Source organism: Prionailurus bengalensis, chromosome D4 (genome assembly GCF_016509475.1).
Source record: "Prionailurus bengalensis isolate Pbe53 chromosome D4, Fcat_Pben_1.1_paternal_pri, whole genome shotgun sequence".
Classification (NCBI taxonomy): Eukaryota; Metazoa; Chordata; class Mammalia; order Carnivora; family Felidae; genus Prionailurus; species Prionailurus bengalensis.
The window spans coordinates 25,768,723-25,791,878 of NC_057359.1; the positions used below are offsets into that span (position 1 = coordinate 25,768,723).

Sequence of the window (23,156 nt, forward strand, 5' to 3'; positions counted from 1 at the left end):
TCTTGTGAATTTGACTACCGTAGGTACCTCAGAAATATCCATCCTTTTGAATGGTGATACCATCCTTGGATTAAAGTTTTTATGAGAGATTTGTTTGGGATTTTTAGATGCACTCACACTTCCTTTCTGCAAAATAGCTTCTCTTTATTGCCGCCTTACACAGCCACTTATGACTGGGATCCCTTTTCAGAAAAGCAGCATCTTTGTAGTTTCACTCCAAAGAAAGTAATCTCTAACCTTCTATAAAAATGGACTAAAGGTTAACATGCGAAGTGAAACCAGTGAAGATAAAATTGGAAGTGTTGCTCTCCTTACTCCCACAGCCTATAAATGTTGGATGAAAAATTGTGCCAAAATCAAAACAGACCTTCACACAGAGATCCTAAAATTTTACCGCTTGAAACATTCTCTTTTCTTGATGTTATGCCTGATGCTCATTTTTCTCAGTGCCGTGCTTGATCTGTCCTAAAGCTGGAGCAGTAATATTAGTTCCAAAAATGCTCTTCGTATAGCATGATTTGACCTGACCCGAGGCCAAGAGCTTTCAGAACTGTGTTCTGTTGTGATTAGTGCTGACTTGAACACTTCTTAAAATTCTTAAGGCCTGGGCTAATCATTGGAAGTTCTTCTTCACGAGTCATAAATGAAACATTGGTTGGCCCGGAATAACTGGGAAAGAGGAAAAGACTTTTTTTTTTTTTTAATACAAGATAATTTATGTGTTGGATTGGAGTTGCAGGAAGATTTTGTGAACAGTCATTCTGAAACCTGAAAACAACCCGGGGAGGCAATTATTTACTAATTTATCTCTTGAAATGACTCCATGGTAATTGTGTAAGTCTTGTCCTATTGGTCCTAGTGGCCACCTGATTTGCAGTAAACGAAATGTTACAAATGTCACAATTATTCACTTTATCATCAGTAGTTGAATAACCGGTGATAATTATTTTACACCGTAAAGACAATAAGGTAAAAATGAGAGGGAGGGGATAAAGAGTGAAAATAGGGGCTGGGACTCCCAACTAACTCAAATGGTTGACATGGTTGCCGTAGCCGAGTGCAACGTTTGTTCTCAGCTTCCTGGCTGTGAAAGGAGAAGCTTATTATTGGTAAAGAGAATGCCTACTAATTCCACAGGAACATAGCTTTGTCTGGCACTATGTCCTGAAAGGAATTTCTTTTGCAAGGACAATGAATGATGTGATTTGCAGCTATTATGAAAAATGCATCAGTAGATTTCATTTTCTCCTTACTGAGGAAGCCAGTGGCGGTTGGGGGGGGGGGGGCTGGAGGTGACAAGGGCATAATTCTGCAAGGAAGCTAACGTGGCCCGCCAATTTAATATGCCAGTGCTGTAATTATAAAACTGATACAATGCAAGAGCTCAGTCTCCATCCCCAGTACCCTTTGCTGAACCAGGCTTTGCTAGAAGCTGGATTGCAGATGATTTGAAGTTGTCCCCTCTGACCAGAGCCTGGAAAATTTTAATCTCTGGTACTGGTTAAGGCCAGATCCATTCTCTTTGGAAACCAGACAAACAGATGGTGGGGCTGACATCCTTTTACAGACGGAGCAGCCTGGCCTACGTGCTCATCCAGGTGGAAGCCACCGTGTCCGTGGATGAAGATGAGCTGGGGAGGTACCAGCAGGCACATCCAGGCCTGCCAGGGAACTAGCCCTTTGAAGGCCCCAGAACGTGGTTAGATGCTCCACTGAGACCTCAGAATTCCTCCCGCAGAGCACAGCAGAGATGGTTTTAGTCGAGAAGCTGTTAGGAGCAGGTGTGACCAGAAGGCTTCCCAGCCAGAGGACAAGTCCGCTCAGAGTCCTGGGGTGCCCCCATCCCCAAGGGGGTTGGCTCCTCGAGGGTCTGCCAGGATGAATAAGCTGCAGAGTGCAGCCCAGGCCCCCCGGTGAGCTGACTCGCGGGTCTGGTGGTTTCATATTGGCCGACGTTAGACGTTACCCACCCCCTAAAAAAATTTTAGCTTAACTATCACTTAAGCCTCTTTCTGGCTATTGGACCATATCCATCCTGGGCCTCTTCATTTAATATGGTGAAACTATGTCACCGTACCTGTTTAGTTGCTTGTCTTTCCATTTACTGTGGTACGTTGATGTGACTGCTCCAGAGCTCTGAGACCCAATGGGGAATATACATTAGAAATTAAATTAGTTGGAAGGAAAAAAATATATATATATGGAAAAAACATATCCCTTGCTTCTCCTGGGGATTGTATTTACCACTCTACCAAGTATAAAATCATACGTGGCTATGTTTGTATCCATTTTAGTTTTTAACAACAGAGGAAGTTTCTAAAGCTTCCAGAATAGGTAGAAGTAACTCTTTTTAAAAAGTGAGGTACTTCTATTGTGGCCTCTGTGTCATGTTATTTGATGAGACTCCTTGTAAGGATGTCTGTGCATGGAGATGCCCTGTCAACGCAGGAGAACAGTTGGAGCCCTGACATCTCAGTGGAGACTACAAGCAAGAATTAAGTCAGGTGTCATATGATCTTTCCACAGGCCAGTGAAATTGCCAAGATCAGTCGGGAATGTGACCGACTGGACATGTGCCCCAAACCTCCAGGGACAGTGTTCCTCAGCTCGTCTTGACTGTTGCCAGGAAGAAATGCTAGTCCAGTTTGGCAGACCTTCAGCTTTGTTTCTGTTTTTTTTTTAAGAGAATGTGGAAATTCAGAATTGTAAAATGGGAAATCTTCCCTTTTTGCAAAGTTGGTGGCTGATAAGAAAAGTAAAAAAATTAAGGACCCTGTGTTGACTGGATGTAGATCTAGACCACATGCAATTGTTGTGACTTCTGGTCAGCTTATAAGGCTTTTGTGTCACGTAATTTGTAGGCGGGGGTCCAGTCCTGAGACTATGTGGAAGGCTATGCTAATAAGTCCACTGTTTTCTGGGGAGAAGATCAATATATTTTATAGAGAAAGCCAACTTTAAGGTTTTTTTTTTTCATAATCAACTTTTCTGGTCATAAATTGTGGTGTTCCTTGTCGGTAACCACCTTGTTGACAGAGGAATAGATGAGGAAAATGCTGTAGAGATACTCTGAGAGAAATTCAGACTGTAATTTTTTTCTTCATCATATTTTGCTGCAGTTTTCTTATAATGTGTGTGCTGAAGGGAGCTGAGACCTTACCAACTCCAAATGTCCTCTTCCACAGGCGTGGGCACTGGAGGCAGGGTGAGCTTAAGCTCAGGAGCTGGTTAGTGACCTGGCCACGCCTTGAACCTCAGTCTTCTGCTCATTGTTACTCGTAACTAGCATTAATTGAAGCCCCCCCTATGGGACCTCAGATGCCCTCACGGGATGGGGTGTCCTAATTTCCCCAACATCCTGACAGACAAGGAGGCTGAAGAGTAGGGACTTGCCCCAGGTCATAGAGCTCGTAAGAGATGAAGCTAGCGGGGTGTGTTTATCCCTCATACCACACCACTTATTATTTTCCAGGCGCTTGAATTATTAAATTCCCAGGGCAGTTGGGCTATTCTAGGAAACTGCAGTTCTCAGAGCTTGGCATTGTGGAAGAATCTGAAGATTTTTCATGTATCTCCTGTTACAGTTCTGTGTGCATACAGGGCAGGAGAGCATCCTGTAAAATGTCCTCATTCCTTTCCATTGACTATTGTTTGTAGGTCAGGATTATCTGGGAAGGTGCACTTTGTAGAAATGGTTTCTGTAGAAACTATTCTGTACCGAGGGTGCTGGATTTACACGTCCAAGTCCTAATGGTGTGGTTTAGTGGCCGTGAGCTCGGAGTCCAGAGGTGGGTAGATCCGGGTTCCCATCCTGTTTTGGCAGCAGTGTGACCTTGGCGAAGGGACCTGGAATGGTTTTGCCTCGGTTTCCTCTTCTGAAAAGTGGACGAAATCATGGTGCTTTCCCGGTAGCGTTGCTGTGTTAAGGGGTCCCCTTAATCCTTGGGTACCCCAGTGCCTGGCACATGGCACTCCACCCGAGGGAATTACTGATGCTCCTTCTATGACCATGGCCAAAAAGAAGCTGGAAGTGCTAATGCCAAACAGTGTGCACTAGTAGGCCATTCGAATTCGGGTTTGGAGCGTGCTCATTTGGTGTTCTCTGCATTCATGTCTTCGCAGTTGGGGTGATGCACCCTCTCATAAGAATGGACCAATCCGTGGGTCCGTTCTCGTAAGAATAGATTAGGACAGTCCTATCTGGAGTCTTGCTCTGGTGCATCAGAGTATCACTTGCACCTGCTCAGGGATTAACTTTCAAAACTCTCAGCATTTTTGCTGAAAAATGGAAGCTGCCTAGCTGTGAGCCCGGGGAACCAGGGGCAGTATTTTTTACAGATTATGTTCCTTATGAAAAAAATCTTACAGCAGGGAGGATCCCATCAGGGTTGAAGTGCCCCACCAGCTGGAAGCCTGGGTGCTTATGGCAATCTCATGGGGGCAGTTTCAGTTCTACTTTTATTAGTTTATTTACTTACTTATTTGGTAGTGGTGGAGGGTGGCCAGCATAGCAGGAAGAGGTTGCATTTGGAAGAGTGGCCATTAGAAATATTCACTGCTGTTGCTATTTCTTTCTGATGTATTTATTGCCAGAGTACAGTTCGGGCAATAAAGTCCTGGCTATAGGGAAATTTCACTTTTGAGCAATACTGCTGTTAAGCTAATACACATGAAGGCAAGACGTGTTAAAAGCACTCTTTGTTACTTTGGAAGATTACCTGTAGAAATTATTTGATAGGCTGTTCAAGCCAACGTGAAATCTTTTAAAAGATGGGATGAGTACCTTTTCCAGGAACCTGTAATTCAGAAATGTTTCTGTGAATTTTCCCTAAAGTTATCTCTCCTCTCTTCTATTTCAAAAAACCTCCCATAAGCTTCTTGTTAAGCATTAGGAGAGGAAATTCTTTACCCTCCAGAAAATGTCTGAGCGAAGGTCCTGGATGTCAAGTTGAGACTGGAGCAGCTTTCGTGGCAATACAGAGTGAAATGGCAAACAGCACAGACTTTGCTTATGTTCACGTTCTTTATCTTTTGACTTTCTGGTCATTCTTCAAGCCCTGACCTCCACTGAAGCCTCTGCTGACCTGCCCAATCACATCTTGTAGCTCCTTCCACTGTGCCCTCTCAGTATGGGTGCCTGTGCTTCTGCGTGGACCCTTCTTTCCCCTGCTCTCCAAATACTGTGGCAGCGGGCACTGTCCCCCAGGGAGCATCTCCTCCTTCAGGGTTAAGGACCATTGGATCTGAAGATTCTTGGAGGTCATTTCTAGTCTTAACATTCTTGAGCCTCAGGGGGTCAGTGGCAAATAAATGCTCATCTTCTGAGGGAAATTGGTTTTTGTCACTAAAAAAATTAGTTGGTTTGAATATGTTGTATGCTTGCAATCTAAATTTGCTTCTGGGTTGGACAATTTTTGCTTTCCAAGTTGGCTCTCTGCCCTCCTCCGTTGTTGTCTTTACTTTGTTTATTTTCTACACGGTCATTTCCTGTTATCACGCATGTATCTGTGTCTGGTCTTTCCAATGGGATAATGACAACTCCAAGTGGAGGACCCGGGGATATGTTTGATTGCTTTAAGCCTGTGACATCCCGGAGCATCAGCTCTGTGCTAGGAAGTGGACAGGAAGTGACACGAAAAAGACCCTTCCCTCCAAGGAGTTTAACAGGCAGTGGGGGAGTCAGATAGGCTAAGAGAAAAATATATGTGTGGGTGCAAAGAGAACCTTCATTCTAATTCTTAATTACAAAGTTAAGAAATACAATAAATGCTAAAAAATGAAGAAAAGAAAAAGAAATACTTGCCAACTGTTTGAATAAAAATGTTCTGATTGAGAAGAAAAAACCCTTTTGGTGTTGCCCAGGAATCAAGCAGTATTCCAGATAATGGAGGGTCCCAGAATCGATTTGGGTGAATTCATTGAGAAGCCCCTTGAATATGTGATTCAGCTTTTAGGGCAATAGATAGTGATTCTGGGATGTAGCAAAAGTGAAGAGCAACAATTAAAACAACCTTCGTAATATGAAGTAGGTGTACAGTAATATGTACATAATATGTAGACGTAAGAAAGTACATAATATGTAGATGCAAGAAAGAAGGAAGGCATATTTGGGCAAAACAGGAGGGTTGAAGGCCAACGGTGGTTTCTAGACAGATCGCTGATGGAGGGGTGGGCCACAGGGGCTGGGAGGCCGAGTTGGTAAATGGAGAAATTCTTAAGGAGTACCGAATTTAAGAAATCCAAACCCATCAAGTCCCTTCGTTACCATCCAAAGGCTGGGGACTTGCCTAAATAAAAGAGAATGAAGGCAGGGTCTGAAGGTTAGGGCCACAGAAGCTTGTTTTCCACGAAGAAACAAAGCTCTGCTAAACTCACAAGAGATTCCATAGATGCTGGGACATGGGCTCAGGGGCGAGGTCTTATGCCTTAAAACCCCGGGGGCCTAACCTTTTCAGAACAGAGGTCAGAGGAGGTCAGAGATCAGAGGAGTTAGCAGTTTTTTGGGAGAGAAAGCTCCTGAGAAAGGCTTGTGCCAAAATGGGGGGCCTGCTTCACTGCTTCATGGGGAACGGAACCCCTCATGGAGATGTGCTTTCTTAAGCAAAGTTGGACTCCGTCAAGGGCCCCTAGAGTTTCACGGCACTTTGACTGGAGAGATGGGAAAGCCTGGCCTGTAGGCACATCCTCCGGTTGTGTGCTCTGGCCGGCGCTTTCTCTCTCCTTCCTAACCTTGGGTTGGTCTGAGCAGCTGCTGCTTTTCTGACGGGTCCAGTGAGTTGGGAGAACTCAAAAGGCCTGGTGTGGCCAGTATCCTGTGGGAGGCACATGGAGATCACCAGTAGGGGGCAGCCCAATGTCCTCCTTAATCTGCTGGCTGCTGTCCAGGGCTCTGGGGCAGGGAACAGAAGGCTTTCAGGCTGCTGGCCTTTTTCGTGGTCCAGGGAACCAGGAACTTGAGCCCGGGTGTATTTGACCACCTGATAACCCCGAAGTCCCCAGGTCCAGCTTCCCTGTAGTCACTTCACTTGTATGGCTTTCTCTGTCTGTTTTTCTTTTCCTTCCTTCCTCCCTCCCTTCCTTCTTTCTGTTTTCTTCACCAATATATATAGAAATAGATTTCAAAAATGTATAATGACGTAAAAATATTTTGTAACAGATATCCTTGACTGTGAGCATTAGGTGGTGTTGTTTTCTGTGTATTTTTTAAAGTTTACATAAATTGTTATATATTATATGCACATATCCGTGTGCAATTTTGCTAATTTTGCCTTCTCACTTAGTGTGAATATCTCTTTCTACTCACGAAGATCTGGACCAATCCAACTTTAAACCTTATTTTTTTGTTTGTTTCTTTTTAAAAAATTTAAAAAAGTTTTGGGGTGTCTGGGTGGCTCGGTAGTTAAGCATCTGGCACTTGATTTTGGCTCAGGTAACGATCTCCTGTTCCGTGAGTTTGGGCCCTGAATTGGGCTCTGTGCTGACAGTGCAGAGCCTGCTTGGGGTTCTTTCTCTCTCCCTCCTTCTCTGCCCTTCCCCTGCTTGTGCACATACACACTCTCTCAAAATAAATAAATAAACTTAAATTAAAAAAAATTTAATTCCAGTGTAGTTAACATACCGTGTAATATTAATTTCGGGTGTACAATATAGTGATTCAAAACTTCCATACATCACCCGGTGCACATCGCAGCAAGTGCACTCCTGAATCCCCATCACCTGTTTTCCCCATGCCCCACCCACTTCCCCTCTGGTTGTTTTCTGTTTCTTAATTGATGGACACTTGGCTTGTTTCTGATTTTGAGTTCTGACTGTATTACAGTGAATATTCTTGCAGATGTCTCTGTGTGTGGCTGTGTGCAAATTTCTTCCAGGTATATACCTGGAAATAGGATTACTGGGTTGTAAAGTGGGCTGATGTATCATCTCCCGGAATAAATTGTTCTTCAGGGCGGTTGTACCAATTCACACTCCCTCCGACAGTGTAAGAAAAATCCCCCACATCCTTAGAAATGCTTTATGTCGTCACCCTTGAAACACGTCCATTTAGTGGGAGAGGAGTGCTATGTCCTTGTTTTGATTTGAGTTCCTTGTGGGGTGAGCAGTTTGTCATCTGTTTCTTGGCCACTGAGGCTTCCCCTCTGTGAATTGTCTGATACTACCTGGGCTGGTTCCCGTTCTAACCCTGAGATTCCTCACGGGGAGGAAGCTGAGGAGAGTTTCTTGAGGGCTAGAGTCGATGAGCGGTGTATAGCCAGCAACTGTGGTGCGGGCATCTCGGCAGATGATGTCTTACAAAGGGTAGCTGTTGGCATCTGGTGGGCACTTAACCACCTTTTAATACAGCTCATCTGTTGGTTTTTCCATTCCGACCGGGAGAAATATTCCAGATTTATCCAAGGCATTCCTACCTCCTACAGTGGAAGAGTATTTTCTAATGTTCTCTAATGACCATTTTTTTTATTTTAATAATTTCACATGGTACTTTTGATGGTTTTCCGCAAAATCTCCTGTCTGGTCTTAGATCGAAGAACTGTTATGCTTTGCTTAATGTCTGGCATGTTTTCATCTCACAAACACTGAATTTACCACTGATGAAATTTATTTCCTTTTCTTTCTTTTCTTGAGTGTCAGTGACTGGAAAGCTTAGACTCACTTTTCTAACAAGCCCTTTTCTAACAAGCATATATATTTTGAACCTAATCCCTACCTCTGTTGATATCTCCGCCCTTGGGTTTTTTTTTTTTTTCTTCCTTCTATGCCTTCCATTCTAATTTATACTAGCCCGTTGTATTTTACTGAATACAACCAGGGAGTTTATCAATTAAAAATCTGATGAAAAATGAAATTGAAAAACACAAAGGCCATCAATAACTTAAAGAAAAGTTAAAGATAAATGCTTTGTGCCACAGATGTTGACTAAATACCTATTGCATATTAGGCCCCTGTCATCAGCATGAAGGATACAGTGATGATGATCCCTCCAAGGGATGAAAAACTCGTAGATGATTTCAGAACAGTGACAGCACCATGCTAGCTCAGCTGTAAGACAGGAATAAGCTTCTCTGGAAGTCCTGGCTGTGACTGCAAAGGAAACCTGGCCCATGTTATCTGCCCTTTTTGTTGCCAGTTGCATGAAGGAAGCGCTAATATTTAGGGGTCTCTGGAATAAAGTTCTTGCTGGGAGATAATTTAGAAGAAGGGGGGGTCACTGTGGTCTCTATTGAAAATGTTCGTTGAATAACTTAAATAATCGAAATTGTGATGATTTTGAAACATTTCATAAAAAATCTTGATGTTGAAAATTCTTTGAGCTTTAGGTTGGAGTCTGAGAAGTGTTTCCTCCTAGTGTAGTAGAACAAGAGAAGGGAATGAATCCTTCTTGCACACCTATTACGTGCCAGGCCCTGGATATCAGGGAAAGCCAAGATCTTTGAGCAGAAGATGACTTTCTATCTTGGAGGTTGCTTTTTTATGAAACAGGGGACAATGTTAATGTGGGCCCTTTGAAAATTATTTTTCTTTGGTCCTTTTCTGTTCTCTCAGAGCATTTCCTTATTTTACTTTATTTCTAAAATTTATTTTCCAAAAATGGGCACCCCAACTCTTACCATATATCTTGATGTCCACTTTTCCTTCTTTGGACTGTGTAGAAGCAACTGACAGATGCTGTATCTTCTCCTGCATCGGTTACTATGTTTTTCATTTTACCTCATGTTAGTAAGATCAGGGCTGCATATTTGTTTTCAGCGTCTTAATTGGAATATGTGACATGTCTTAACTTTTTTTGAAAAAGAAAGGGGGAAGATCTATCCTGATACCGCTTCCTATAGTGCCTTTGGAACTCCAGTTCCATATAGTGTTGCCCATCTATCCTTCTGTCCATCCATCCATATATCCATTCACCCGTCTATCTACCCTTTACCCTTTGAACACCTACTGTGTGCAAGGTACTTTGTTATATGCTGTGGTGCATATTAAGAATTATAGAACAGGATCCAGCTGTCTTCAAAAAGGTTGTGACCTAAGAAAATATTCAGATAATTGTAGCACAAGGAAATTCTATGGTAGAGCAAGGAAATTCTATGGTGGTGGTTTTAATAGCTTTGTGTTTGTATTATAAGGGATTTTATTCGTTGCAAGTGACAGAAATTCAGATCAAACTAATGTTAGTGACATCTAACCTCACAGATGTCTGGATCCAAAGGCTCAAGTGGCATTTTTCAGGGTCTTCTCTCTTACTATATCTCAGAGCTCTTTTTTAAAAAAAATGTTTATTTATTTATTTTGAGAGAGAGTACAAGCGAGTGAGTCAGGGAGGGGCAGAGAGAGAGGGGGGGAGAGAGAGAGAGTCCCAAGAGGCTCCACGCTCAGCATGGAGCCCAATGCAAGGGCTTGATCTCATCATGATCTTGAGATCATGACCTGAGCCGAAATCAAGACTTGGTTGCTTAACCTACTGAGCCACCCAGACGCCCCTCATAGCCCTTTTGTCCTTCTGTGTGCTGACTTCATTGTTAGACAGTCTCTTTCCTTGTGGCAGAAAAATTTCTCATGGAGGCCCTGGGCCTGTATAATCTTTCAACTATGATCCCAGAGGAAGAGTCTCTCTCTGTACCAGCATTCATTTATTCAATTCTATGGAAAATTCTCATTGGTCTGCTTGAGGTCACACACACATGTCCAAGCAATCATCATGGCCAAGGGGATAGAATTCTCTGTCCTGCCAGTCACCAGTTCACTCTTGCACTTGAGGGTCTGGCGGGTGGGGAAGAGGAGGGTTCCTACAGAGAGTGACCTACACTCCTACACCAGGGCCATGTGGTGAGGCTTTATGAAATGTGGTTCCCAAAAGGATAAATTGGTATTGCTATTGACAGATAGACAAAGGGGATCCTAGGCCAGGAAAAGAGAGAGTGGGAAGAAAGGAAGGGAGCAGAGGAGGAAGGAGAACGGGGAGGAGAATCTGCTTCAGTGTTTTAGGAAGTAAAAAGGAGTGACTGGTTCTCTTGGCATGTGGGGAAAGATGTGATTTGTCTTGCGTGTGACGATGCCAGCATCCCTGTGGCTGTCACCATAAGGACGAAACACTTTTCAGAGGCAGCAGATACATGTCCAAATTATTTTCATCTCTCGACACAGGGGGTACCTTGAAAGGGGAGGCAGATTGGACTTGTGAGTTGAAAGAGTGATACAAGATTAAGAAAAAAATGAAACTTGGTGAATCTGTCATTGACCTTGAAACCTGATCAATCATGGTTTCTTAGCCACATTCAGTTTTTCTCCCTTTGTTGTATTTTAAGAAAAAGGGTGGGGGCGCCTGGGTGGCACAGTCGGTTAAGCGTCCGACTTCAGCCAGGTCACGATCTCGCGGTCCGTGAGTTCGAGCCCCGCATCAGGCTCTGGGCTGATGGCTCGGAGCCTGGAGCCTGTTTCCAATTCTGTGTCTCCCTCTCTCTTTGCCCCTCCCCCGTTCATGCTCTGTCTCTCTCTGTCCCAAAAATAAATAAAAACATTGAAAAAAAAATTAAAAAAAAAAAAAAAAAAGAAAAAGGGTGGGGCTGCGGTGGGTGGAGAGGGGTCGCCACCTTGGTGAGGCGGGATGAGGTTACCCATTCTTTCGTGTACTGTCTTCTGGGTGACTGGTTTTCACTCTCTGCTCTTTTTGCAGTTACATTGCCAATCAGAAAAGGTTGGAAATCATCAACGAAGATGACGTTGAAGCTTACGCAGGACTGAAAAATCTGTGAGTACTCAGGATTTGCATACCTTATGCTTGCATACCTATACCTTTTCTTATGCTGTGTTACAGTCAGGCGCGCATTCACCCATTCGTTCTAACGTACGTGCAACTGTGTGTTTTCTTAGGACAATTGTGGATTCTGGATTAAAATTTGTGGCTCATAAAGCGTTTCTGAAAAACAGCAACTTACAGCACATGTAAGTAAAGGTTGATGCTTTTGCTTCCCGGGACCCAATGTATTCAATATTTTTCCCCTCTGTTTTCTTCTTTTGCAACTATGAACTTCCTTTCTTAAGAGTTAGTATAGGTGTGACAATAGCTTAGAAATGTTAGCTTTGATTTTTGAATAGCTTTAGAAGGGTACTTAGAACAGCCTGTGTATTCCCTTTCATGGATTTCTGGGCTGTTTCCATCTTAGATGGAGCAGTAGGCCAACAGCAGAGTCTGATGTGAAAACTATGTCCTGGTACAGGGTCCTTGATTCTTTTCCTGGGAATCATTACGTGTTCCCTGGAAGACATCAAACTAATGGAATTGAAAGAAACTGACTTGGCCTCGGCCTTTTTACGGAACTAAAAATTGCCAGTGCCCCCACTCCCACCCCCACCCCCCGGAGATCCTCTTTTGAAAGTTCATTTTCTCAAAGCTATCTGTTGTGATTGGTAAAAGCGGAGAAAAATCAATCATGGGACATGCCAAAGGTCCAGATAATTGCAAAACAGCAAGTGCCTCCCTGAAGTCACATTGATGCTTTGTCAACCGAGGTCAGACGGAAATAGGGACAATGGAAGCTCTCAGGTTGTCCGCTGTTAAGTACTGTTAGAGGGTAGCATGCAATCCATAAGGGATGGCCTTCCTGAGAGGGTTCTTCATTGTTTTTCTTTTTTTTAAGTTTGTTTGTTTGTTTGTTTGTTTATTTATTTATTTATTTATTTTGAGAAAGAGAGAGAGAGAGAGTGAGAGTGAGGTAGAATGAGCGGAGAAAGGGTAGAGAGAGAGGGGGGAGAGAGAGAATCCCAAGCAGGGACATGGGGTCCATCTCACAAACCATGAGATCATGATCTGAGCCGAAGTAAGAACCAGACGCTTAACTGACTAAGCCACGCAGGCGCCTGGAGAGGTTTCTTCGTTCAACAGAGGATTACGTCCCCCTAAGCTCAGGTTGGTGCTCCCTGTGCCCCGAGTGTTAAGGGGAGTGAGTGTCTGCTGGAGGAATTCGTTGGCCGGCATTCTTTGGTCTTTTTGTGCTTTGCAAATTCTCTGCGACCGTGCTTTTGTGTCTCATCATCTACAGCTCACCTATGGAACTCTCTCCCATGATATCTCGCTTGGTTTTTCTGACAATCGGTAGGGAAGATCTTTTTGGTTCCTGTTCATGGACATAAAATCACACTGAGGAAGTTCTAGGATTTTCTCCAGCCCACAGGATGGAAAGTGACAGAATTGTGACTCCAGGGCTCACCCTGACCGTGCTCCTACAACAAGAGCACAGGAAATAAAATTTCTACCATCCGTATAATTAGAGAATCAGCCTTCTTAGGATATTTTTCCTCTTTCTTTCCTTGAAGTGAACAGTTCCCCAACTGATTTCCATACCAGTTACAAAAGAAATCATTCTTTAGCAGCAGATTGCCTGGACACTCCCCGGAGATTTGTGGGTTTTATGAAAAACATGAATTTCGTAAAGCCAGTATCATGACTTCATATTTTATAGATGGCATTAATGATGAAGTCGATTTGAAAATAAAGTCTGTAGAACTAAGATATACAACATTCAGCAAAAATGTGGTACAACTCCAAGGAACTTGATTAACACATTTCACTTAAATGCCTTTTTGGCATCATCTCTGTGGTTGGGTTGCCTGCACAAATCTGATGTCTGCATAGGTCTCGAGAGCAAAAACGAGAGAACTTGGACAGAAACAAAAGTCAAAATGCTCCGAAGCCATCACTTAAATGTAATTAATGACTTCAGGGGCTTAAGTTCTGGTATTTACAGCTGACAGTACACCTGGATTACTCTCTCAGCCACATTTTATTTTCACCCCATCACTTCCCCTAACGATATGATTTGGGCATTGGGCTACGGTTAATTGCAGTTTCAGTAATAAACTTATTTATTGATGAGGGGATTTAATCGCAAGAGGGCTTACTCTACCTCTTCTACTTTCTCTGCTTGCCTGTTGCATGCCATTTTTACGAAAACCAAAGCCACTTGATGTATGTTTTCAGGGTGATTATATGGTAGAACAATTTGAATGGCATTCTATGTGCTGCAGACAGCTTCTCTAAAACCAGCTATCTATCCCTGTTTCCCAAAGACGTGACCTTTGAGAGCAGAAAACGAAAGAGATGGACATATCTTATATAGTATCTTTAAAAGGCAGTAGCCAGGAAGCCAAGTCACTGGTGAGGCTGCAAAAACTCCCTTGCCATTTGTAGGCACGGTCAAGTATTAAGAGAGAATGAAGTTAGACAATATTCAGACATTCAGTGATGCCGGGAAGCTTCGTATACAGTGTTCATGGATGAGAGAGGCTCCGACTCACCCAAATACTAAATTCACTGGTTGGCTTTGAGAATGGCAGGGAGGGAGGAGGAAGCAAATGAGGTGTCTGCCTTTGCAGACCTTAGTCCCAACCTGTCCTTATGACTGAGGACTCAGGCACTGCCTTGTTTTATCTGATTTTCTGCAATTTCTCTGAATATCACCTTGGGTACCAGGGAGCTGAGAACGAAACGCATTTCTCTTTACTCCAGGGATATACCGATTATCTCTGAGTCTCCCCAACAACATAAAAATGTGCACAAGAGTAATCTATTTGACTTCGGGTTTTAGGGGGGTTCAGATTGGATCCTGTCTCACCACCCCTCCCTCTGCCCTGGGCATATGCAGCATCATGTGGTGACTGTCTGCAGCCTCTATGACCGGTCACTGAGTTTATTTCTTGGTGCCTTTAATTCCTCCCCGGCCTCTGAGAACCCAGGGGTTGTGAGAAAAGACAGCCTGTGTATTTTCCAGGGACTTTGCCGAGGTGCTAATTAGCTCCTTCGCAATGTTCTGTCATCAAACAGTAAGAGGATTGTTGATTTTTTTCCCTCCCCTCCTCCTCTTTTTTGGCTTTTGCCTCAATAATAAGTATGGTTCATAAAACTCATCTTGTTCTTTGGCATATGACCCCACTCTGGGCTGTGCTGCTGGCAGCCCGACAGGGCCAGCTGCTCCCGGTGCTGTCTTTGTAGCTGACCGAGACCTTGACCATAGTGTCCTCTTTCTCTGCTCCCCCCTCTCCTGGTTCTTCTTGGGAAGAAGAGTCGTGGATGTGTTTGTTTGTTTGCTTGTTTTTTGTTTGTTTTTGTTCTTGCTGTTTTGTTTGTTTTTCCTTCAGAGGGTAGGGATTTCTGAAGATGGAAACATTTGTGTCTCAAAGACTGGAGAGAACACAGACAGACTGACTTCTCAGTGTATGATACTCCAGGGAAACTCATTCTTAATTCACGTTCCAAAAGAAAAGAGAAAAAGATGTATGTGGGCACATTTTACAACTTCCCGGTGAATTATTTTTTTCATGTGGGTGAGCACTTTACACGCAGTATAAAGACAGAAGAAGTAAGCATAGGAAGAAGAGGGAACCCTGTGTAGGTAGGGGTTTGGATGAGTGGAAATCTCAATATAGAACGAAGTCGGGAGAGGACGCACGCATTCTTGAAACAGGAGACCCTGAAGCGGTGTTTTCTGTATTCCTTCAATTGACCAGCGTTGGCTCATACATTAGCTCCTGGGTTAGAACCCCTCTGTGAAGGTGGCTGGTCAGACATAGCAGGATGTCTGGTCAACCGATGATTTTGTTGGGCTGACACAATAGTCTAGCCTTAGGTAAAGGGTCGGGATAACTGTCACCCTCAGGTCCCTTGTTCTTACCTCTCAGCCCAGCGATTCCTTTCCTGAGCAGGAAACAGATACTGAAAGTCTCGTTGTAATTTGTTGGGGGCTTGGCTGTTTTTGTAAAAGTTGATGTTTATTTTACATTCCTGTTAGTTATTAGGCACATGTCTGGAGACCCAAGCATTAGACACTTTTTAAATAAATTCAACCAGTAAACAAATCCACAGAGCGAGTCAGTTGCTGGGATTATGGCTCTGAATTTCCCCACTCAGGGCCTCATGGCACTGATCGCTGGAAACGGAAACTCCTGCCATTGAGTGAAATTACATATTTGGAATACGTCAGTAAATTCATTAGTATTTATGACTTGGTTTCATGGACTTCTCATTGTCTGGTTGGTCCAAATCTTAAAATGATGTGGCGCTAGAATAGTGTCAGGTGAAATCTAACATATTCCTTGTTATGTGATTTTTTTTTTTGTTACTGTCCTTATCTTGGAATTATTGGGTTATTTAGAAATCATGTATAAACAATCAGCGGAGTTAATCAATCAATCAGAGTTTATCAGTGTGTATTCTTTCCTATAAGGATGTGTTAATTTCAGTTAAATATTTATGTGTCTTGTAATTTCAAAATACTCATGATGCTGTTTAATTTTAAAGTATCTTTTCCCCTAGTGAGTTTCATGGTTTTAAATCAAATTAAGTTTATTCCTCCTATTAATTGTTTAAGAGGTCAGAGATCTCTAGGAAGTGTATAACTTGGCTCTGAATCAGCATATGAAAAATAAACTTTTTGTTAAGAAAGAGATTAAAAAGACGCGTTGGAAAGTATTTGCATCCTTCTCCTCCCCTTATGAACAAGAATTATAGGAGAGGCAGGAAAATTTAAATTGTCATTCCAGATGGAAGAAAGAGATTATGGTCGAACCATGGTCAAATGAACCATGGTTAAATGAAATTATATTTTGAAAAACAATTTTCTACTTGCATATTGTATTCTTGAGATGGAACGTTTCAAATTCACATTTAATGTTTTTGGTTTCTTTCAGCAATTTTACTCGAAATAAACTGACCAGCTTGTCTAGGAAACATTTTCGTCACCTTGATTTGTCTGAACTGTAAGTAATGATTATTGTGTGTCATTTGGTAACAGTTTCAGGGGAGAGAGTAATTATGTATTTTTTTTTTTTAATGAGTGATGCTGCAGATGCATTTTTATATCAAAATTCTTGAGAAAACCATTTCTCAGGTTTTGGCCACTTGTGTTTTTATTCCCTCATAAAAAACATGATTCAGTAACAAATTAACCCAGCAATCTCAATAGTAAGGTATCATTTATGATGAGTTTAAATGTTTTTACATAAAGATTTGTTTCCTAAAGGAGGGAAAACAGAAAAAGATGAGAGTGGGCGGGCGGGGGATCCTTTGCGTCATAATGGCTACATGTTTGGTCCTTGTTATGTCCAGGACCTAATGGCAAGCAAACCCATTCAAGGGGGAAATAACCATGGGCACAACATTCTCCAGCTTTTATCCGCAACCACAGTGCCCGCTGGTGTTTAGTGAACGTTGGTGGAGAGGTTGTCCTTTGCCCTCCCTGCCCATCCTTGTGACATTGCCTTCTAGGTCTGCTACTGCACTCAGTATATACCCTTATTCTCTAATTTCCTTGGCTGTAAAATGATAGGAAAAAGATTGTAATGTGTTGATGTCTACTGGCCGGCATTTCCAGGTGTGAGCAATTCTTGTGTTATCACCATGAAACACATATAAACTGTTGACATTCCTATGGGGAGGTTGCCTAGAACACCCCAAAGCAGAGGCTCTGTGTGTCAGAGGTGGGGTTGCCGGATGGACGAGGCCTTTGAATCCCAGGCAGTCGCTTTGGTTCAAACTGTATATATTGCCTGGGTTGTAGGATCCGCCCCTATTCACAAGGAAAACATGCAGAGAGAAGATGCCATTAGTGCAGAGACAAATCAGTGGGTTATAAGGAGGGTTTCCTGGTGCCCCGTATCAACAATGGGCAGTCATTGGAATACACGGAGTTTGCGGAGTTGAAGTGGTAAGCTTTCTCACATAGGAATAGGCACATACAATTTAAGGAAGATGTGAAATGGAATGAGATGCTCAGTGTGAACATTTTGAGCATCACTGCAGGAAATTTCCTCAACGGGTCAAAAATCAGAGCACTGATTTCAAATTCACACATTTCTGTTTTCTCCCTGCAGCATATTTAATCAGTTCTCGAAACACATGTTAATTGTGGGCCTGGTTGCATGTTGGACTGGGATGTAGGGAGAAGTTTCTGTGTTCCAGGATTCTGCTCTCTAGTGGGAGACATGGAAGCCTAAGCAAATGAGTGTAATGTGCTCTGACAGTCTCTGGAAGAGGGGTTTGCATGGGGACTGAAGAATTGAACCCCAGCTGTCTGCCAGCGTTGTGTGGTCATTGATCGTTGCAATAGTTACAACTGAAGATCCTTCACTTCTTTAGCCCTTCTGTGGATTTAGTTGTACCTTCTTTTTTTTGAAAGATTCTTTAGTTTTTCACGTACTTCGAGTGCCAGGAAGCCTCTTGGATTAGTTGAAGTTTAAGCATTGTGGATGTCTTCCCATTGTAGTCTGTCTCCAGTAGCATCAAATCGTATTGTGGTGATGGAAGGATACTTGGAGGCGATCAAGCGGACACAAATTAATTGAGTCTGCCATGACCACATTTTCCCCAAAGAAACTCCTGGAAGAGTCTCTAGGGATCCCGGAGATTCTTAGAACCCAACCAGAAAACCACAGGAGTAAATGATGTTGCAAAGCCTAGGTCCTGTCCTCAAGGAAATCTTAAGTATTGTGGCTAATGCCAGGCAGAGCCTATGTAACGATTGTAAATGGCCTCATTTAAAGGCTCATTACCATAAATGGAATTCATCTTAAATAGGCCACTGAGTATTATAAATAAACATTTAAAGATTTTTTTCTTGTGGTTTTTATTTTCCTCTTGACTACTTCCTCTGTTACCCTTCGTAGGCCACGGGAGTCCAGGCAGCTCGGCTGAGTGGTGGTTTTCTCTATGCAGACCGTCCCACAGAGGGCTGAGTGGCTCAGTCTGGAGCTCACTTGCCCTTGCTGTCAGAAACCCTGAACTTGGTGTGTGTGCGCATGCGTGAGTGTGCATGTGTGAATGTGTGCGTGTGTGTGTGTGTGTGTGTGTGTGTGTGTGTATGTGTAGGAGGTTTAAGAGTCCCTTCCAGGCTCTTGGTCACATTTACTCCAACTTCTTGGCATCCGTTCGGCTGACCTGTGGTTGCATCATGCAGAAAGCTGGGGGCGCCACCCTCCCGGCTCTAACATTTTAATCTTAGCTTTGTATTTACAGTCTCATTTTAAAGTAAGATGAAATTGCTGTGCTCCCCACTGTAGTTTGAGCTCATTAAATAATAACACTCGAATCTGTAGCCAGGTCAGAAATAAGTGTGTTAGCATTCCTGACAACTGTTAACTATTGGCATCTTGACTTAAGATCTCACTTACTATATAATAGCTGTGATAAATTTGTTACGGCATCTTATTTTTCCCCATCCTATGAGACATCCATTCCTATCCTGCATTATAGCTCTTTCTGTCCCTGTCTTGTTTCCCTATTACTCTGAAAGGCTTTGCGTTACTTTGCATCCTTTAGAGTCCACGGGGGTGTTTGCGCCTAGCAGAAGACCAGTAAGTATTAGCTAAATGAATGAATAAGTGTTGTGAAACTACGCAGGTGGGTATGACTTCCGAAGATTGTGGGTCAGAAAGAATTCATAATGTTGTAGTGCTTCATAAACACTAGGGTAGTTAAAACGGAAAAAGAGAAGCCTGATCTGGTTTCATTTTTGTTCTGTGTAGGATCCTGGTGGGCAATCCATTTACATGCTCCTGTGACATTATGTGGATCAAGACTCTTCAGGAGACTAAATCCAGCCCAGAAACTCAGGATTTGTACTGCCTAAATGAAAGCAGCAAGAATATTCCCCTGGCAAACCTGCAGATACCCAATTGTGGTAATTTACTTTCGAATCAATGAATTCTACTTGCTATTAATTATTCTAATTGCCTTGGTGTGGTAGAGAGTCTGGGAGGATTATCACTACCCAGATTTTATATAGTATGCTGTTGAGGTCTCTGGTGAGCTGGGCAACATTTGTATGCAGTGTGGAGAAATCAGCTGGGAACAACTTTGCTGAATATTCTTTGCAAGTAGAATATTAATTCTGAGTGGATGGCTTTAAAGTGCATGGAGAAAAAGTACACTGTTGATTCCTTTGTTTCTTTGTTCGTTTGTCTGTTCACGCATCCATCTGTTCATCTATCCGTCCATCCATCCATCCATCCATCCATCCAAAAACTATCTGCTAAGAGTGTAATACTTGATTGGCTACGTATTTACTTACCCAGGCCGTGGAGAGGGAAAGATCTCGTGGTGATAAAGTGTCCTCCCAGTACAAGATAATGCAGATCAATCCAGCACATTCCCTTACACTTGTCTTGCTGCCAGATGTCTGTGTCTCTTGATGGGGCACCACGAATCTGCCCTTATACCTGCTTTTCCCGTGTTTGGGTTTCCAGGCTCCTCCTTCATCTTGCCCCCAATCCTCCTCAGTATTTACAACTCCAGAATTTAAGGGGGCACCTTATGACAAAGTCCATCTCTCTGTGAGTGCCAGTCTGTTTGCAAGGAAGGAAAACCCAAATGTTCTGGTTAGGATTTTCCTGCTAAGGACTTCTGTGATGTACCTCCTCGAATACTCACATATGCGTCGTCCAGCCAGTTAGTTAGCTCACAGTTATATTTGATCTTCTGGCCGAGTGGCTGGTGACAGAGCAGAAAGCCATGTAGCACCTGATTCCTGTCTGTCAGGAATCTGTATATGAACCACAAACATTCGATTCTTTGTTTTCAGAAGATCGTGCTGTTTGGGGTCAATTTTTCTTGAAGGAAAATATAGCTGTTGTTCATTTTTAAAGAGAATGTAATAAAAGGAAAGAGAAGTATTTGTTTCTTACCTTGAAGGGGCTTACAAGACAGCAGTTACTCTTCCCATAGATTCTTCTCTCCCAGAGCCCTTGGGCTTTATCATAGGGGAACCAGGCTTTGTTCTCTTGACAGCTTCCCTGAGCTTTCTTTGCTAGCCAACACTTAAACAAACCCAACTTTTAATATATATCTCCTCCCGATTGAGAAGAGGGCAGCTGTGCTCTGTTCTGGTATAAATTTGCACCGCTGAGAGAAATCGCCTGGAGGGACAAGAAATTCAGTGTTGAGTCACCTGGCCTCTTGGCTGGCTCCCAAGTCCACATGGCTGTTGTGACCACATTGGTTCAGCAACCACTGAGAGGAAGAAAGAAAGCGCATCTAAGTCCTGCTCTTAGTTCACAAATGGCCTCTTAATAGACGTCTGCTTTGCCCTTGCCTGAAGCCAGTTCTTTGGGTTTTTTTTTTTTTTAATAATTTTAATTTTTGGCCAACTTGTTTTGACAGCTTTTGGTAATGCGCTGAATCTATAGGGTTATTGATAGACTATTATGATTGGGGAAGGGTAAGGGTAAGAGGGAACTCGTCCTCATTTTTCCTGGTCAGTTTGTCAGTTTTCAGTAAGTTTTATTTGTTTCCTACAAATTAGTCAATTCTGTGTCTTAGGGGCTTTTGAATTCACTGTCATGATTTGGGAGGCATATGTTTGATGGCTCCATTAGGACCATTGCGTTCATGGTAACATTCACAATTAATTTCAGTGTCAACGATGCTAAAGCTACCTTGTAAAATCATTTCTCTACCACTTTTGCATTCTTAAGTTGGTTTGTTGTTTGTTAATTTTTCTTTCTGTCCAAACTTTTTTTTTTACTTATTAATAATTGCACAAATAAGGTCAATACATTTTGTTGTAAAAATAACCTGCATTACACATAAAGCTTGTGTTTTTCTTGTTTTCAGGTTAGTGGTTAGAAATCTGTAATACTCTTTTGAATCATTGCACAGTATTCATGGTGGAATATATCTCAATTACATTAAAATTTCCATATTGTTGGGCATTTAGCTTATTTCTCATTTTTCGTCACTCCAGAAATGTTTCAACGAGTATCTTTACTCTTTTCTCTTTGTACTGTGTACAGATGAAAAGGTTTTTCTGGGATCCAGAACAGGAAGCAGAAGTTTTAGCTTCTATGGTTTGCACATTAAAAAGCAGTTGTACCAAATTATAGCCTCTCCAGCAAGGCATGCCTTGATATTAGCAAACTTTTTACTTTTTTGCTTGTCTAAAAACTGGTAGGTCATTGCTTTCTGGTTTGCATTTTCCTGATGACTATTGAGTTTCTTCTGTGTTTATGGGACATTGTGTCTATTCCTTGATGAATCATCTACTTACATCCTTTGCTTGTTTTTCTACAGTGTTTTCCTTTTCTTCCATTGATAGTGTTTTTATTTTATTTTTTCTTAATTTGTTTGAAAGCTATACGTTATGTTTTTGTTTTTTTGTAAATATATAATGCCCCAATATTCACCGCCCCTATCAAAACGTATTTTTTCTTGTAAGCATCTAGAGATAACACCCCACAAGACAGGAAAAGATACCTTTATTTCTCTTTACTTTCTCGTCCCATCTCTCAGATTGTTGTCAAATAGGATTTTATTTTTAGATTGTTACTTGACTTTTATGAAGATTTACTATTTCTTTGCATGCCATTAAACTCTTGTACCCTACTACCTTTTGGAGCAGCTTTTCTTTTCGCTGGCGTGTAGCCTCTAATATTTCATTCAGAGAAATTAAAAAAAAAATCTTCGAGTCCTTGCCTGGTGGAAACTCAAGACTGTATATTTTCTTCTCAATGGAATTGGCTAAGTATAAAATTCTAGATTCAAACAAATTCCTTTTAGAACTTTGCAGATGTGGTACCGTGTTCTCTTTGTATTCAATGTTGCAGATAAGAAGCTTGAGGCCAGTCTTATGCTTACTTCTTGACAGGTCGCCTATGCTTTTCTTTTCCTTCCAGAAGCTTTGAGGATTTTCTCCTTTTCCATGTTATTCTGAAATTTTCACCATCATGTAACTAGGTGTGTGTTTTTATTCTAAAAAAGATTTTGTAAAGTTCTGTTTGATACGCAGCATACTCTTTCAGTGTGAGGGTTTATGTCTGAAGTTCTGGAAGGATTTTCTAATTTATGTAGATGGACGTTTACACTTCCGGCTCCACCCTCCATACCTCTCAGCCTTCGGTAGTGTTTCCCATCTGTTTGTCCTTTTGTGTGACATGATGGGAACATTGGTTTACTCATGCTTTGTCCTTCAGCTGTTTCTCCAGATACTGAGTTTCTCCCTTCCAACAATTAATTTTGGATTTCCACAGTCTCTAGTCATTGAGTTTTTCTATGACTGAAACACCCTTTTCCGTATTGGGGTTCACCGTATCCCCAGGGTGTCACCAGTACCAAGCACTGCTGATTTTCTCTGGTGAGCTTCCTGCACTCATTGCTTCCATTTGGGAGTGGCTCCAAC

The 23,156-nt window shown here is 42.3% G+C and overlaps 1 protein-coding gene across 6 annotated transcripts in view; it reads left to right on the forward strand.

Annotated features, from left to right (window-relative positions):
* NTRK2 (neurotrophic receptor tyrosine kinase 2) overlaps nucleotides 1–23,156 on the forward strand; it is a 338,528-nt gene that overhangs the window by 18,626 nt on the left and 296,746 nt on the right. For all 6 annotated transcript variants that reach the window (XM_043565698.1, XM_043565699.1, XM_043565700.1 and 3 more), the window contains 4 exons: nucleotides 11,669–11,743; nucleotides 11,866–11,937; nucleotides 16,678–16,746; nucleotides 19,510–19,664. In XM_043565698.1, the coding sequence (XP_043421633.1) occupies nucleotides 11,669–11,743; nucleotides 11,866–11,937; nucleotides 16,678–16,746; nucleotides 19,510–19,664 (371 nt within the window). The remainder of the gene's footprint in view (nucleotides 1–11,668; nucleotides 11,744–11,865; nucleotides 11,938–16,677; nucleotides 16,747–19,509; nucleotides 19,665–23,156) is intronic.